The sequence below is a fragment of the Lagopus leucura genome, unplaced genomic scaffold, assembly GCF_019238085.1.
Source record: "Lagopus leucura isolate 7727_CA_CO unplaced genomic scaffold, USGS_WTPT01 Super-Scaffold_73, whole genome shotgun sequence".
Lineage (NCBI taxonomy): Eukaryota > Metazoa > Chordata > Aves > Galliformes > Phasianidae > Lagopus > Lagopus leucura.
The window spans coordinates 87,557,990-87,574,481 of record NW_024962252.1 but is presented as its reverse complement, the minus strand read 5'-3'; the positions used below and the strand labels follow the sequence as shown (position 1 = coordinate 87,574,481).

At 47.4% G+C, this 16,492-nt stretch overlaps 1 protein-coding gene across 3 annotated transcripts; it reads left to right on the top strand.

The window, feature by feature from the left end:
* Positions 1-285: 285 nt before the first annotated feature.
* TTL (tubulin tyrosine ligase) lies at positions 286-13,842 on the top strand. Of its 3 annotated transcripts, none has more exons than XM_042892866.1 (7): positions 286-514; positions 3,819-3,897; positions 5,632-5,864; positions 8,513-8,648; positions 8,786-9,010; positions 9,817-9,960; positions 11,866-13,842. In XM_042892866.1, exons 1-7 carry the CDS (start codon positions 358-360, stop codon positions 11,981-11,983), a joined length of 1,092 nt encoding a protein of 363 aa, XP_042748800.1. In that variant the 5' UTR covers positions 286-357; the 3' UTR covers positions 11,984-13,842. The 3 variants fall into 3 exon arrangements, with proteins under 3 accessions (XP_042748800.1, XP_042748809.1, XP_042748793.1); XM_042892875.1 differs by lacking the exon at positions 11,866-13,842 and adding an exon at positions 10,379-10,672 and having other exon boundaries at positions 8,741-9,010; XM_042892859.1 differs by having other exon boundaries at positions 287-514; positions 8,741-9,010.
* The last annotated feature ends 2,650 nt before the right edge of the window (positions 13,843-16,492 follow it).

Sequence of the window (16,492 nt, the reverse complement as noted above, 5' to 3'; positions counted from 1 at the left end):
CACTCCCTGACGCCATCTTGCACGGCTCCGCTTCCGGGTCGCTCCGAGGAAGGCGGGGCGGGGGCGTGCCGCACCGGGGCGGGCCCACCCTCCCCCCACCCCGGGGTAGGCCCGTGCCGGGGCCTCCCCGCCCCGCAGCCGCCGGCGCCTCGCGGTCCCTCCCCGCGATGAGCTCAGCCCTGCGGCGTGGCGCGGTGCGGGGCGGGTGGCGCGCAGGGGCGGGCGGCCCCGGCCATGCGGAGCTCGGCCGGGAGGCGGCGAGGGCGGCGGCGGCGGAGGGCCCTGCCTAGGCTGCGGCGGGGCCCCATGGGCCTGGGGCACCCGTCGGGCCCCCGGGGGTAGGCTCGCCCCGCCGCCATGTACACCTTCGTGGTGCGGGACGAGAACAGCAGCGTCTACGCGGAGGTCTCCCGGCTCCTCTTGGCCACCGGGCAGTGGAAGCGCCTGAGGAAGGACAACCCCCGCTTCAACCTGATGCTGGGCGAGAGGAACCGGCTCCCCTTCGGCAGGCTGGGTAAGGGAGAGCCGTGGCAGCCTCCTTCGTCGCCGGGCGTCTCTCGGTTCTTCCCGCGGGGACCCGGCTAGGCGTGGTGCCGCTCCCCTCGGCCCGAGCGGGCCCCGGTTCAGGGAGGGGGACCCCGCGTCAGGGCGCAGCCCCCCGGCTTGTCACGGCCTCTCGTCCTGCGGGCCCCTGGGGCCTGCCGCTCCCCACCCCTTACCAGTCATGCTCATCCCCATACGTCTGCCGGGCTCCTTGTCGCAGGACCCCCGCAATCGGCGTCGCTCAGAACAAAGGGCTGAGGCCGGTGGGTCCGTGCGGCGCTTCCCAGCCCTGGGAGGGGGTTTCTCCAGCAGCCTCACAGCCTGAGGTTGGGCAGTCCTGGCTGGGGACCGCCGCCCCTCTGCTGAACTCGAAGTATCACCTTCCCCAAGTGCTTTCAGGATGGTGTCTCTGCAGTCCCCCCAGAATGCCCGGCCTGGGGCTGCAGGGTGGAGGGGCTAAGACGCTGGCACACAGGGCACTCACTCCATAGCAGGGCATTCCCTTTATTTGCCTCTTGCATGTTGGGGGCACTGGTTTCAGGATCCCCTCTGAGCCTGCCTCATCCTGCAGCAATGCTCTTGAGGCCTTTTTCTGTTCAGACTGTGAACACATCTGGTTCTTGCTTGGGGCAGGGTGAAAGGCTGTGTGTCTGTAAGTTAAGCCTTCCACCCTCCTTGTCTCCCCTGCCAGCATGAGTGGCCATGGCTGAACAAGACCTGAGGGCTCCCCCGTACAGATTTGTCTCTTGCCTGCCCTGCACAGTGCTTGTCCAGTGCTGGACAGGGAAGAGCCTGAAAGCAGGGAGAGAAACGGCCATGCTCAGCCCAAAAGCAGGAAGAGCCATGCGAGGCGCTTGCAACAGTGTGGGGTGGGGTGGGAAGCAGAGATGCAGTGTCATTGCCCGTGGCTGGTGGCAAGCTGGCTGGAGCTGCAGGGCTGGCAGCTGTCCGTGCAGAGTGCCAGCTGCTGTTTTGGCCCCATGCTGGCTCCTGTCCCCAGGAGTGCTGAAGCCAGTTTAGGATCAGCATGCTGCTAAGCACAGCAGTGTTTCCCTTCTGTGGTCCCCTATTTCTGCATCAGAAGTCTGGCAGGACCCTCCTGGCCTCCTTCCATCTCGTTCACCACGGTTTCCAGTGATTTTGCAGCACTGCTTCAGGCTGCAGAAGCACTGGATAAGGAGAAATCCCCTCACCCCATCAACTTGAGGGCAAGACTGCTTTTCCAGCCCCTTTCATGTAATTCAAACCAAGCACCATTCAATCAGCACTGCTCTTTCAGATCTGCAGTTCATCAGTTCCAGCACCTCTGCCCTTGTTTCCACGTGAATTCGCAACTGGAAAGTTCCCATGGCAAATGCCGTCTGGTCACTTCCCAGCACAAAGCTGTTTGCAGCAAGCAGAGGGGAAGCTAAAGCAGTGAGGATGCTCACAGGTGCTGCAGCCAGCCGCAGCAAGCAAAGCTGTACCCTAATGTGCCGGGTATGAAGATGTGACTTTGATCATCAGACTTTGTCACAGACCCAGCACGGTCCTCTGATGTGACCTGCACAGCATGTCCAGCTGTGCATTTCAATCTCTTTAACAAACCTTTCCATAGTGGAGAAGAGCCCAGGGATGATGGAAGGGCTTCAGCAAGCTCTTCAGCATGTGTTGCAGTGGAAAGCCTGAAAATTTAAACCCTTCATGCAGCCGAGATGCAGCAACAACTGTTAGAGGGGGACTAAACTTTGGTACTGGCTTCTTCAACCCATCCTTCTATAGCAGGAGCTGGTTGCCTGAAATCAGTAGATTCAGACAAAAACCATGGGTTTGGTATGCATTCCAAAAAGCTGTAGAACTATCTCTGGTATATCTTCCTCCAGCTGTCCCTCTGAGCAGCTGTTGCGTGCAGGCTGACTTGGTTTTTCTGGAGGCTTGAAACAGACGTCATTTCAGAAAGCTGTAAGGCTGTGCATCCTAGGAGAGAGATGGAGGTGGGAACTCAGCTGGAGCCTCTGGCTGGCTGCAAGCACTCCAGTTGTACTCACTGATTTCCTACTTCTTGGGCTAACCGTGCCCTTAAGCAGTGAGTCCACTTGGAATAGTGAGGTCATCTTTGGACCTCAGTTCTTATAAGAAGCAAGCAAAATAAATAAACTGGAAACAGAAGGAAGTCTTGAGAGTTTTTGCTAATTTCTTTCAGTAAATCAGTGTGTGACAGTGTATGACATGTTAAAGTACCTGAAATTGCAGATCTTTTGCCAAAAGATGGGTTTCAGCTTTCTCACATTTAAGGATCTGTGAATAAAATAGTGACCCATAGTTTTTTTGTTTTCTTTTTTTAATTGAAGTAGATGTTGACTATCTGTGATCTTGCAGGTGCCTGGTCTTTCAGTTAATGTTTTCTCTGGATTTTTTTTTTTTATTTTTTTTTTTTTTCAGGCAAACTCCAAGGAGGGTAACTAAAACTCTGCATGCTGTTCAGGGCTTAAATCACTCCCACAGGCATTTGTTTGGAATGAGAAGGCAAAAATGCAAATAATGTCATGCCTGGGAGTTTCCCTCAAGGTCATGTTTCAGACCAGAGTGGTTTCCTGTCAGATTTTCCCTATTCGTGTTCCTGTTGGTTGTTGTCACAGGGCCCCAGGTGTTGCTTCAGGCATTGTTCACCTGTTGCACGTTGATGGCTGTGTTGCTGCCCGGATCTGCATTACCCTCCATCCTGTTGCAGCAGAGAGCTCTTAATGGAGCACGGGTGTCTGCACTGTGTTTAAGGGTGAGGACAGGCAGGCTGTGGTGTGAAGCCCAGTATGAGCAGTGAGGCTAAATCTTTCAACATTTTTCAGTGTTTTAACTGGGCCCGAAGGGAATCCTGCTAAAAATGACAAAAGAAAAGCAAAATCCCTATGGCTGTTTTCTAAGCTGTGATCTTTGTGCTGTGATGTACTTCATCTTCCTACTGCACTTGAGTGAAATCTTGGCTCTTAAAAACTGCCACCAGCAAATGGAGAATGTTTTTGGGTGGCTCTGCCAGTTCCCAGTACAAATTAGGAAATGGTTATTTTCCATTGGAAAATGGCAATGGCAGTTTCAAAGCAGACTTGAGTAAGTGCATAGGCCTTCTTCCCTGAAGGAAAGAAAATAGCAGAGCCGGTATCAGCTCAGTTCCTATTTCTTTGACATGGGGCGAGGAGACAGACTGGTTTTCTTCCCTGCTGCATGGGTCCCTTGCACCAAGCAGGTGTTTTTTCCTTCAGTAATTTAAGTTTGTCTGACCCTTCTATTTTTCCTTGTAGGCCACGAACCTGGACTTGTGCAGTTGGTGAATTATTACAGGGGAGCAGACAAGCTGTGCCGCAAAGCATCCCTGGTGAAGTAAGAAATTTACTGAATACTTGCATGGGGTTGGTAGAAATATTTCTGCTATCTGTTGTCAACAGCTCAACCTGTTCTTAGGGTATTTCACTGAACAGTTGCCCTGGGAATGTCCTAGCACGTGCTGTCTTCAGATCCCTGCTTTGATCTACGCAGATATCTGTGCACAATGACCTCTCTGTAACTTCAGGGGAAATGGCATTTCCACTGAATTACATCTGCTGGAAAAATAGAGTATATTGAATCAGGCAGACAGGGAGCTGCAGATTAGAGCCAAATCAAAGGAAAAACAAACAAACAAAAAAAGAAAAAACAAACCATATCTGCTCTTTCTCCTTGTAGCTACTTGATTAAAACCTACTCCTTTTATTCTGATTCATACAGAGGGGAGGCACTAATATGCCTTTAGCTAATCATATTTGTTGGTCAAGCAAATGTCTGGAGACATCTCCAGGAAGAGCTGGCTCTGGAAGTTATTTCTGCACGACCAGCCATGCCACAGTCTCCTGGGGAAACAACGGTGAGCTTTCATTGCAGATAACCCTAGTCCCCCTGCAAACCATTAGGGCCTCTTCATGTCAGAACTCTTGGCCTCCACCAAGAATCTCATTCCATGTTAGTGTCCGTCCTGCCTCTTGCTGATGCAGTTCTGCAGGCTGCATGTTGCTCTGAGGCCTCTCCTTCCTCTGCAAAGAACCTGGTCCCAGAAGCTTTCTGTGCAGTGGTGATAGTGTCAGGCACTAAGAGTATATTTTAAACAAGCATTTGATGCACTCCCCAGCTGGATTTCTGTGCCACCAAGGATCTGGACAAGGATCAAAAATATTTCTGCTTTTTTTTCTCTTCTGAAGCTTGGCTGACCTTTTGAGCTCTAGAGTCAGCCACGCATCAAGACACTTATGAACCCAAGGGACCAGAAATGACATTCCTCTGACAGTGGGATCTGAGGGTGTCACTGCCTGACTGCTATTTCAACAGACAGGCACAAATATATGGAGAGAGTCAGCACATAATTAGCTCTGCTTTTGGCCTTCAGCAAAACACAGCAAATGTTCAAAGAGGCAGGCAGCTTCCTGGACTCTGAAGGATAACAAACCTGAGCGCCACTGGCAGGAGTTTGCTGGCATCTCTTGATATAACTGATAGGAGAAAGTATCTGCTAGAGGGAACAGAGGCTGCATGCAGAGGGTATCCTGGGCACCTCAGAAAATGAAACGTGTAGCCGTATCCTTGCCTTCAGTGCATTCCCAGTGGCCTTCCATCACAGTTAAGGTGTCTGATCTGATCTCAGTGGGAATGCGATCAAAAGCCCAGCATTACTGCTTTGGCTCTTCTTTGCTGTTATTACAGCTTCCTTCTTGCCCTGTTGTGTATTTAGCAATCGTGCCTCCTCAGTGGCCTTGTGCAGAGGGGTCACTGCAAGCTCTAATTAGAGTGGTTTCTCCTCTGCTGGTTGTTTCATGACACCCATAGTATCTAGAAGATATTTAACAGAAGTGTGTAGGTCTGGTTCAAAGAGCTGCGGTTTTGAGTTGCCTTAATCTGTATAGGAAGACCCTAATTTCAAAGACAGAAAGAGAACACAATAACTGAATCCAGATTATCTGTAAGATACTATTCATCACCAAGCAAAGAGCCCAGTTAGTAGAGATTTGTACTTATTAAATGATGTCCTCACAGGTCACTCTGGAGATTAACAATTTGGAAATTATCAGCCTGTATCTTTTCATCTAGGCTAATCAAGACAAGCCCTGAGCTATCAGAGTCTTGCACGTGGTTTCCCGAGTCATATGTGATTTACCCAACAAACTTGAAGACCCCCGTGGCTCCGGCGCAGAATGGAATTCACCATCTTATAAACAACACGAGGACAGATGAGAGGGAGGTCTTCTTGGCAGCTTACAACAGGCGTCAGGAAGGCAGAGAAGGCAATGTGTGGATTGCCAAGTCCTCAGCTGGTGCCAAAGGTTCGTTCTCCACCAAAATGAGCCACCTTCTCAGTATTCCTTCTAGATGAGTTATGGGGGTTGGTTGAGCCCAAGCCTGTCTGTGAAAGGCTTTGGCTACTGCTTAGTGACGTGGAACTCCTTATGTGAAGGATATGCAATCTGTAATGTGCATATGGTAGGCGGACATGGATGGCAGTGAAAGGACCCCCTTTTTTCTACTCATACACCTCAAAATATAAGAAGGTTTGCTGCAGGGGGAAAGCAGCAGGGAGAAGCAGGCCAAGGGAATGTGGGCTATAGGAGATGAGGGAGCAGAATGAGATATAAGAAGGAGGGCATCAAACAGGTCAGTAGTCGTCCATGACAGCAGGAAACATTATCATGCTGTATCTAAACCTGATTTCAGCTGAGCAGAAATACCAATGTTTGTCTTCCAACCAACTCAAATACCTGGTGCCAGTGGCCAGCTCATGGTCACACTTGAGAGTGAGAGTCAATGAGCTCAGTGTATCCAAATTGTATCCAAACTGTGGGCAGGGAGCAGAGCAAAAGCAAGCAATGCAATATCTGTACTCCCTTAATTTGAATAAGATACATAATAGATAACATACAGATTCTTAAATGATAACGTATCCCTCCTTCCAAAAATTATGAGCTATTAAGATGAGATAGCTGGACACAGCTATGAATGTAATGCTTTGGTAATTATCCTATCTAGCATCATAGCAGTATCACTGGCATGCTGGTAGAATTGCTTTATGGAAACTTGCTTTGCTGCTTGTGAAGAACTCGGTCCATTCAAAGGTAGCAAGGCCACATGCACATTTGCAGAGTCTTTTCTGATGCAGCTTTACAAAAATCATCAGGCAGTGTGAAAGCCAGAGGTGAGTGGCTGCAGGATATAACTTTCCTTCATGCAGGCTTTCCTCAGTGTTCTGCTTTCATGGCTGTGTTACTGCAAAGCATCAGAAGACTGTATTTTTCAATGGGGAGGAAGGGGAAATGGGTCCTTTTATCACACTGCCGATAGGAAGTGTGTCTGTTTAGTGTCACTGGCAAAGAAGCAATCTGGAAAACTGAAAAAAGTGGCTGTTGTTTGCTGCAGCATGAAGAGATTTAAACTCCCCACATATTTTATTCAAATGTAATCTCACCTTCTTTTCTACATTAAAGTAACTTTTTGTATTCGTCGGTGTGCTGCAGGATTCAAGATGGGAATTCATGTGGTGAGCAAACCTGATGTTAATCTTCTAGAGAGCAGGTCTAAATGTCTGGGGATTACTTCTGATGAAGAAGAAAGCTTGTCAGTATTAATTGCCCAGCCAGACTCAGTTAAGGCACAACTCCTGACTCTGAGGAGTTCTAGAAGAAACTTGATTGTCCATCAGTAATAGGAAGACTAAAGGTTTAGGATGCTCTGACTTAATAGCTGAGAGATTTTTGTGTTGTCTTTGAGAACAGAGACAGTGGCCCTCACATAAGCTGCTTTTCTGTCTCACTGGGCTGCTGACTAGGTGCACAGTTAAGCTAACCACTCCCTCAGTTCACCATCTGTCCAGCACAGAACAGATACTTGCTGATTTTCCTACTGCAGGGGCTTAGAGATGCTGTTTTCCTCCTTTCCCCCCGTGCTTAGCCCTGTGACTGTACCATTGTAAGTGTCTGCTTGGCTCTGCTGTAATCAGGGAACTAAAAAACTTCCTTCTTGTCCTCCCCCTGCACCCCCCTCTCCCCCACCCACTAGAAAAAAAGAAAAAGGAAAAAAAAAAGAAGTATTTTAATGAAGCGTTTCCAGCTGAGAATTGTTAGATAATTTTGTTTGAGCTTGTTTGAGTGGATTTGTTGCTAGACTTGCAAGAAATGAACAGTGACAGCTTCAGCCAAAATGTGATAGTATTTAAAAGATGTGTCTAAATTCTTTAATGAATAGTTTCCATGCAGGGGAAAAAGCTGATTACGTGAATGAGCATTTTGAAACAGTTCTTTTCCTAATTCAGCAGTGGTTTCAGCAGTAATTTAAATGGACTCAGTGAGCAGAGGAACACAGTTTGCACATGCATGCATGTGTGACTGCCTCTGGCAAAGAGAAAAGCTGAGCGGGGGAAGAAAGTCTGAGTCTAGGAGAAAAACAAACCTCCCTTCCCAAAGAAACAAAATAAATAAAAACCTCACAAACTGCCAAAACCCTGCTTTCCAAATTGCTGAAAAACAGAGAAAAGCAAAACAGAACTAAAAAATGCTTGCTAAATGTTCCTCCCTTCCAAGACCAGATGGAAAAAAACTTGCCAGAAAAGGAAACAAAATCCCCCATACAAAGCAGCTGCCTCACTTCTTGCCAAGGTCTCTCTCTGCTGTGCATCCACTTGCATCTAAAATAGCTGCCTACCTGCCAAAAAGCCCCTTGTTATCTCTGGAACCTGTGGTGCCCAGCTATGCTCCAGCTGTGAAGAAACCAAATTCCCTGTGCTGAGGGAAGAGGGATATAGCTCTGCCAGTCTGCTACCTGGCTTCATGCAAATGTGACAATTGCTCAGGCAGCAATCAGCTCTGAAGTTGTTGGTTCTTGTATATTGCTTGTTTTGTCATGGGAATGAGCTATGACCCACTTGGGCCTGGAAAGAGCTCCAGCAATGATCTTTACCAATTTCTTTTCTTTTCTGTGCCAGGGGAAGGGATCCTGATTTCTTCAGAGGCTTCAGAGCTCCTGGATTTCATTGATGAGCAAGGACAAGTGCACGTGATTCAGAAATACCTGGAGAAGCCTCTTCTTTTGGAGCCAGGGCATCGCAAATTTGATATCAGGTAACTTGCTTGCTTTTTTGGCTACTGTAATACTGGTTTGTGCTGTTTCTTGTTCAGCCAGTGGGACGTGAGTTTGTTCTCCTTTCCCCTAGGAGCTGGGTTCTCGTAGATCATCTATATAATATCTACCTCTACAGAGAGGGTGTCCTGCGGACCTCTTCCGAACCATATAACAGTGCTAATTTCCAGGACAAAACCTGCCACCTGACCAATCACTGCATTCAGAAGGAATATTCCAAAAATTATGGGCGGTATGAGGAAGGGAATGAAATGTTCTTTGAAGAGTTCAACCAGTATCTGATGGATGCCCTGAACACAACGCTGGAGAATAGCATCTTACTGCAAATCAAACACATAATAAGGTAACCAGCTACCTATTGTACAGGGATAGATAACCCCTGAGTGACAGAGTGTGTGTGTGAACACAGCTGGGAAGGCAGGCAGATAAGGGAGGAGTTTCATTTGCTTGGATCAGGGGTTGTGGCTCAGAGATACATTGAAGATAAAGCCAGGACCCCAATGTCATTGCTCAATGGTAAAGCAGATAAGGGACTATATAGGTGCTGTTCTCTAAAAGCAGTGTACCAATATGTGTGCATTTTGCTGGCTGTAGCTTGATAAGGGAGTGAGATGACTTGGTGGGGGAAGAGGGTAGGTCAAATGATAGATCTAGGAAAGGTTGAAGTGAAAAAAGACATAGGGCATATGAGTGGAACTGAAGCAGGACTCAAATCTGCAGGATCTCAGTGCTCCCCTGCTGTCAGCAAGCGGCGTGCCTTGCTGCAAGGCATTTTGTCTTATTAATTCCAAGCAGAGCTAAGCTAGCTTTGTCAGCTGCTTCCTGGGCACTGAGGGAATTGTCTGGAGAGATAATGGTGCTGGAGAGAAGCTGGGTCTTGAAAAAATGGTCCTCCATGGCAGAATTTCCTTTGCAAATACTCCATTGCTATTACTTAAGCCACAGAGACATAACTTTGAGGGTTTCAGTGGCAAATGAGCTCCAGGTGTCAGTTCCCTGGGGACCTGGGTACAATCCTTTGTGGCTCTGCCTTCTGCAGCAGCAAGTGACCCATCCACTTCTCTGTACTGTGCACTCGCCCTCAGAAACTGCAGCGCAGACTGTGTCTGCAGGGCTTTTAACCTTGTGTTTGTGCTTTTCCCATCACAGAAGCTGCCTTATGTGTATAGAGCCTGCAATCAGCACAAAGCATCTTCACTACCAGAGCTTCCAGCTCTTTGGCTTTGACTTTATGGTTGATGAGGAGTTGAAAGTCTGGCTCATAGAAGTCAATGGGGCTCCAGCTTGTGCACAGTAAGTAGCCAGCTTCTGTAATACATTTGTGATGCCACTGTTCTCATAACTTGCTTAAAACATGGCTGCATACCAGCTCCAAACAAAAAAGGTGGAAGAAAGTGAATGGTAGGGGCCTTTCCCAGGCAAATCCATACCAGATATTGCTCTAACTGCCAGTCAATTTAAATTAATTGCTGCTGCCTCTGTGCTTGGCCTCCCCCAGCATCTTTCCTTCTTAAATCTCATTTTCTGAACAACTGGATCTGAATATAACTTGGGTTGTTTTTACTGACACCATGGGGTATGTTGCAGAATTAATGCCTTTGACCTCAGGTGGTTTCTCATTCTCTTGTAGAGACAGTGGTGGCTGCTCTTCACGTGAGCACAGAATAATGTGTAGCTTTAAAGGTAACAGCTGAATTCACTGAATTTGCAGGCATCGGGATTCCAGAGCAGTCTGTGGATGCCTCAGACATGAGATCAAATGCTCTACTAGCTGCAGCTGAGAGCTGTGACAACCACAGCCACAAAGCCATGGCCATGAGCATCTCTGCATAGGCACAGTGAGAAGTGCTGTGTCATGGGATTGAGACAACTGTGGAAAACTAGGAATAGGATGCCTAAATAGGCATCTATACCATATACAGACCCAGCATAGCAGGCTGTTCCACATTGTCTGCATTATTATATTTTTAAAATTGTTTGTATATACGTATGACTATCATATATGCTGTAAATAGTATGATAACATAATTATATATGTTATATTATGTGCATCAATCTATATTAGATATAAATTAGAGCAAATCATTGCTAATACCAGAGAAGGAAATAAGGGGTCATCCTACCAGGCAGCCCAGACAGAAGCCTTTTCAGAGCTAGACCTTGGGGGGGGGGGGGTTTGTTGTCCAGAATGTCCTGTTCATTATGTGTACCATGATGCAATTCTGCCTGGCACCTCCTTTTTGATATGTGGGTAGAATTTGGCTTCTGCTGCATAGGTTTGGGTTTCAACAATGCTCTGGTTGCTTTGTACCTATGTATGGCACTTGGAAGCCTTGAGAAGCAGATGAGCTAAGTTTTGGTGGCTTTTTCTCTTCAGGGCTATTCTAATTTATAGCACTGGAAGCAGCAACATGCCCAGAAGCTGAAAAAGTGTCTTACTGTCATGAAGCTCCAGCTAGAGTGACATTGTTAATTCTAGTAAAGACAGCTTTAGTGCTCTGTGTCCCATACTCCAGCGTGTTCTGTGAGGTTACACAGGTATTACCTTCAGCAGAAAACGAAGCTGCTGTTAACTCAATTCCTCAAACACAGTGTCTCTCTTCTTCCTAATCCTGCTCTGTATGAACCTTACCATTATGAAACTCTTCCAAGGAGTGGTGTTGTGAAATCTCTGTGCCTAGCTTACAAGTTACTGTGCACAACTGCACATCATTGCAGAATTTCATCAAATCACACGTACATCAGAGAAGTCTCTCTGGGGCACAGCTCCACACCTCCACTTGCACAGGGTCATGATGATCATGACTCGCTGAGCTGGGAAACTGCTACAGGGTGTTCTCAGCAGTTGTCTTCCCCCATGCATCTAGTGGTGAGAGTCCTGAAGGTGGGAGACACTGCTGAGCAACTACAATGTCTGTTGTTCTGACAGTAAACTCAGATAACAGGTTTTCTGGTCCCAAGCTGCAGAGAGCAATGTTGTGAATGGGAGCAACGTTAAAAAAGAAGACAGTTGCTGAAATAGGAGGGGAGGATATCAAGAAATGCCTGATCCACCACTAGCCTCCCTGGAGCCACTGTAACAGCAGCAGGATCTTGTAGCTCCCTTTGGGAAAATGCATGCCTATATGAAAAGAAGTTGGGAGACCTGCTGGTTTGCTCTGTTTGGGCATCTTACTCTGTCTCTCTCTCATCTCTTAGGAAGCTATATGCGGAACTCTGCCAAGGAATTGTGGATGTAGCCATCTCTAGTGTTTTCCCCCTTGCTGACACTGGACAGAAGGCAAGCCAGCCAACATCGATCTTTATCAAACTGTGATGATTACAGGAGTGCATCTGCTGTGCACAAGGAGAGACTGCACCCATTGGGTCAGCACTGTTTAACGGCCTATCTCAGTATTATGCCAAAAAGTGATAGGGACAGGCTTCTCTTTTTTTCTGGAAGGTCATGGAGAAAAACAACAAAACAGGCATCTACATAAAGCTGCAATGAGCCAGAGCTGCTGAGACAACTCTGCCTGCATTCACCAAAATCTACTTTAGAAAACAGCTCATGTGACTTTGATACCTGAAACAAATCTCTGGGAGTATAGCAAAATAACCTTAAGATGAAACCCCAACAGGGATACTATAATACTGTATTAGCTCCTCCTTTTCTATAGAGATAACATGGGTGTTTTATTTTGTTTTGTTTTTTTAAGGCAGTTGAGTGAAGACTGCAGTGATCTTCTGGGATGTCATGGTTGGAAAGTTTTACTCCTCCCACTATGTTTCTTCTTTCCTCACCTACTGCATCATTAGTGCCTTAGCTCAGCTCCAAATAGGTTACTCCTTTCCTTTGTTCCTGCTCTATGCTGTAGAAAGGAACAAGCTGTCTTGCATCACAGGATGCATAACACTAGGAACACCAAGAATTCAGTTTCCTTGGGTATTTTCAAAGCTGGCTGGCTGAACACCCAAGCAATGACTGGCAAGGATGCTGTTGGAAAGGGTGCTGAACTGCAGGCAGTGAATTAACCGAAGCAGGGAAGGCAGTTTGTTTATTATAGTTATCCCTTTTCCTAATGAGATTTGATCAGTTTCCATCCAAGTCTGATGCAGTTGGACTCTGTTTAAAACAGGTGGAGAGACTTTCCCTTGGGGCTCACCTGCAGGCCATTAGATTTCTAGCATCATTTCTGTGCTAGGAGTGTTTCACATAGCTGGAAGCCAATCTTCTCAGCTTCTTCTGAGACTCTGATGTGAATTTAGGCTCTTCTCTCAGCTTTCAACTTTATGCCCTTGAGGCTGGAATCTGAAACCTCTCAAATTGAATGATTTTTATTCTTTTTGATCCAATCAATTTGATTCTCTTCTATTTGACAACTTAATACCACAATCCACTGCTCAGTCCCAGCTAAGGGGAAGATGGATGAGATATTGCAGACCAGGATATATTTTGCGTATAGGTTTGCCACACAGCTGGGGCAGGGTGATATTCTTGTGGGGAAGTTAAATTTCTTGAGGACCCTGAATTTCAGAGCTAACATCTACTCTGAGTATACCCTAAGTCCTTGGCATATTACCCATTCTGTGAAGTTTATCTGAATTTTTAGCATAGGCCCAGCAAACCCTTCCTGAGCTTAATGTTCTGTGTGGAACACAGCTGCGTTTCTAACAGCAGCTGGCTGTGTGAGTGGTATCTGTCTGTGCTGTACCCCAGATTTTCATATGAAGAGTCAAAATTCAACAACTAGATCTCACTGTTCAAGAGACTGTAGCAGTGTCTGCGAAGAACTGAGTGCTCACAGGGTGCTGCACGCTGGTGGTCCTGAGTTAGGAGTTTCTTTCCATGTTGCACACGATGCGTGGATGTATGTTAGCTCTGAGGTTACATGTTTGAAAACATGCTTCAGGGCAGATTGCAAACAAGTGCCTGCTCAAGCAGCGCAGAACTGATTCGCAGTGAGGAGGGAAGGACATGGATTATCTGATTGACATCCCCACACACTGCGTAGGAAACCGTCATGGAAAACCGCAGCTCTGGGGGTTTGAATTGATTGCAGCAGGAGAGCAGAGTGTGCTGCTGAGGTCAGGACTGTGTTCTGCTGCCCCTGGCAGGGAGAGATAGTTGGCACAGAAATAAACTGGTTCCTGTTACCCAAAATAAACAAATGAGGAGATTATGGAGGTTACAGTCTTCTGGCTGCCTGTGTGTAATGGGATGCAAATCAAGGAGAGGGATTTCTGCCTCTCACAAGATCCTGGCGTTGTGATGTATTTGTCTCTGCTCATGACTGAAATGTCATGGTCTTTGTGCCAGCTAAAGGCTCTGCAAACAGACAGTCCTGCCACCTTTCTGTAGGCAGAACTGAAGTGTACTGGCCTCCTTGGAGTAAGGCATTTTGATTGTACTGTAATGGCACAGACGCCCATTGCAAAATGCTGTGGATCCACGCATGGCGCCATTTCACACCAGGATGCTTAAATCCAGAAGAGAACAGAGCACTTGGCAAGACCCAGCAAAAGCACTGCAGAAAGGAAGCATTCCAGAAGGCCACATGAACACCTCTGAAGTTGTAAATGCTCTGAGTGCTGCATGCATCAGCATCTGCCCAGTGTGTGGCAGGCACAAGGTGAGTTGATCTACACTGAGAAGCGACCAGGAGCAGTAGCTACAAGAAAGCGGCTTTGCTGTGTTCCTCTGTGCTGTGTGTAAAGGATCCTGGGCTGCAAAGTGCTGTGAGGTGGCTTTGTTTCTGAGCAGGACTCCCAAGTGCCAGGTCTGGTTTCTGGCTTTGGAACTTGTGTGTATGCTGAAGGATCACCCTGAGCTCTTTGGCTCATGGGTCAGGAGGCAGTGGGGAAGTAGTGAGTCATAGACTGCGAGAGAGGAGATGTGGGAAAAGAACTGGTTAGTTTTTTTAATCTTATGGTAGCATATGAGGTGTCAAAATTTCCATGCAAACCAGGCAAAGCATGGTGGTAGCATTCCATGGTAAACAGTTAGGCTGTAATGGTTAACTGGCAAAGCTACCTGTTCATAGAATCATAGGGTCATAGAATTGCTCAGGTTAGAAAAGACCTTCAAGATCATGGAGTCCAACCACAACCTAACCATACTACACTAACTCTAACAACCCTCTGCTAAATCATGTCCCTGAGCATCAGTTTTTAAACATATCCAGGGATGGTGAATCAACCACCTCTCTGGGGAGCCTATTCCAGCGCTTAACAACCCTTTCTGTAAAGTTTTTCCTCATACCCAACCTAAGCTTACCCTGGTGCAACTTGAAGCCATTTCCCCTTGTCCTGTCACCAGTGAGAAGAGACCAACCCTACTCTTCCTGTAAGCACCATGTTCACCATGTCTCCGTTGGCATTTTCATGTTAGCTTAAAACTAGCTTAAACTAATGTGAGCTTAACAATACAACTTATTCCCCAGCAAAGACAGGACCTGATAGCAGTCACCCTTGTCCAGGATGTATGTGAGGTGACAGGGGACGCTGAATGGTCTCAAGCTACTCAGTGTGCAGAGTGAGAAAATAAAACGTTCCCTGTGCTAAAGAAATGAAAAACACTCCAGCCATCTTTATTTTCTTCTCAAAAGGGAAATGTGAAAATTGAATTGCTCCCTTTCTTAGTGTACAGATCCATGCTGGTGGAGTGACATATGCCAGGAAAGCAGCCGGGGTGTAGAAAGATGCAGTGTCCTTCAAGGGAGCAGCAGACAGCCAGGAGACTCAGGAACATCTGCCCAACTCTTAAGGCCTTTTCTTCCCCTGTTTTCATCTGGGGTTGCACTGTGGTACGTTACCACCTGGCTGTTTCTGCTGCACCCTTAAAAGTAGGGCTTCTGTTCAGTGGTAAAGCCATGACTACAGGTGGTGCAGGTGCTTATTATCTATTTCAGCTGGGTTTCGGGGAGCTGGTGATTCAGGGACACTTTGATCATTGCTATCTGTACTGAATTCTTAAAAATAAGCAACAGCTGCTGGAGGAAAACAGCAGGTACTGCCTGTGACTCTTTACCAGCTGCCCTCAACATGCTTATGAGGTAAAGTACGGGGGAAAATGATAGAGGACAGACAGCATAGTGCCTCAGCTCTTGTCCAATATATTAACCGAGCAGGAGAGGACACGCGTGTGGCTGAGGCCTGAGCACTGCAGCTGTGGGTGCGCCTTGCAAGCAATGCTCACAAACCCTTTGGAGACTTTGGGTTGTTTGTTTTTTTATAAAAATGCAAAAACAAATGTTTTCTAGCTCATTTCAGCTAAAAGGTCAATAGAATAGGTCTTAGTTTCTTTCCTAAGCTTTTGCAAAGGATGGTGCTGGGTTTCAAGAAGATACCCTCCGTATGGCAGGATGTCTCTAATCTTTGTTCAGTGTCAGCCATGAAGGATGTAGGACCCAGGTGCTCTGGCTGTTGACCAGCAGGGTCTGATCCAGCTGGACCCTGGGTATCTGCAAACTCCCGTGTGGCAGCAACAGCTCCTGTGCTCCTACCGAAGGCCATGAAAAACACCGGAGAAGTCTGTGGAGGTCTTATATGCTGCTTCACCTGGCTGCTGTGCCCTGTTGTCATCAGTGCCCTTTAGGACTGCTTGCACGTCCCCCATCCTAGCATTTAGTGTTCTCTACGCACAGCTTTCCCTGAGGAGCTGCGCAGCGCCATACATGCGTTAACGGTGGTGTCTCATTCCCAGTGTCAGCTACTGCAGAGAGCAGCCAATGCCGGGGGTGCGTGGGACGCTCCTGCTACGGCTCTGGGTCTCCCTGCTGGTCTCCTGCACGTCAGCATGCACGTGTACAGCCGGCGGGGCTCCCAGCTTGTGCTTTTCCAGCCG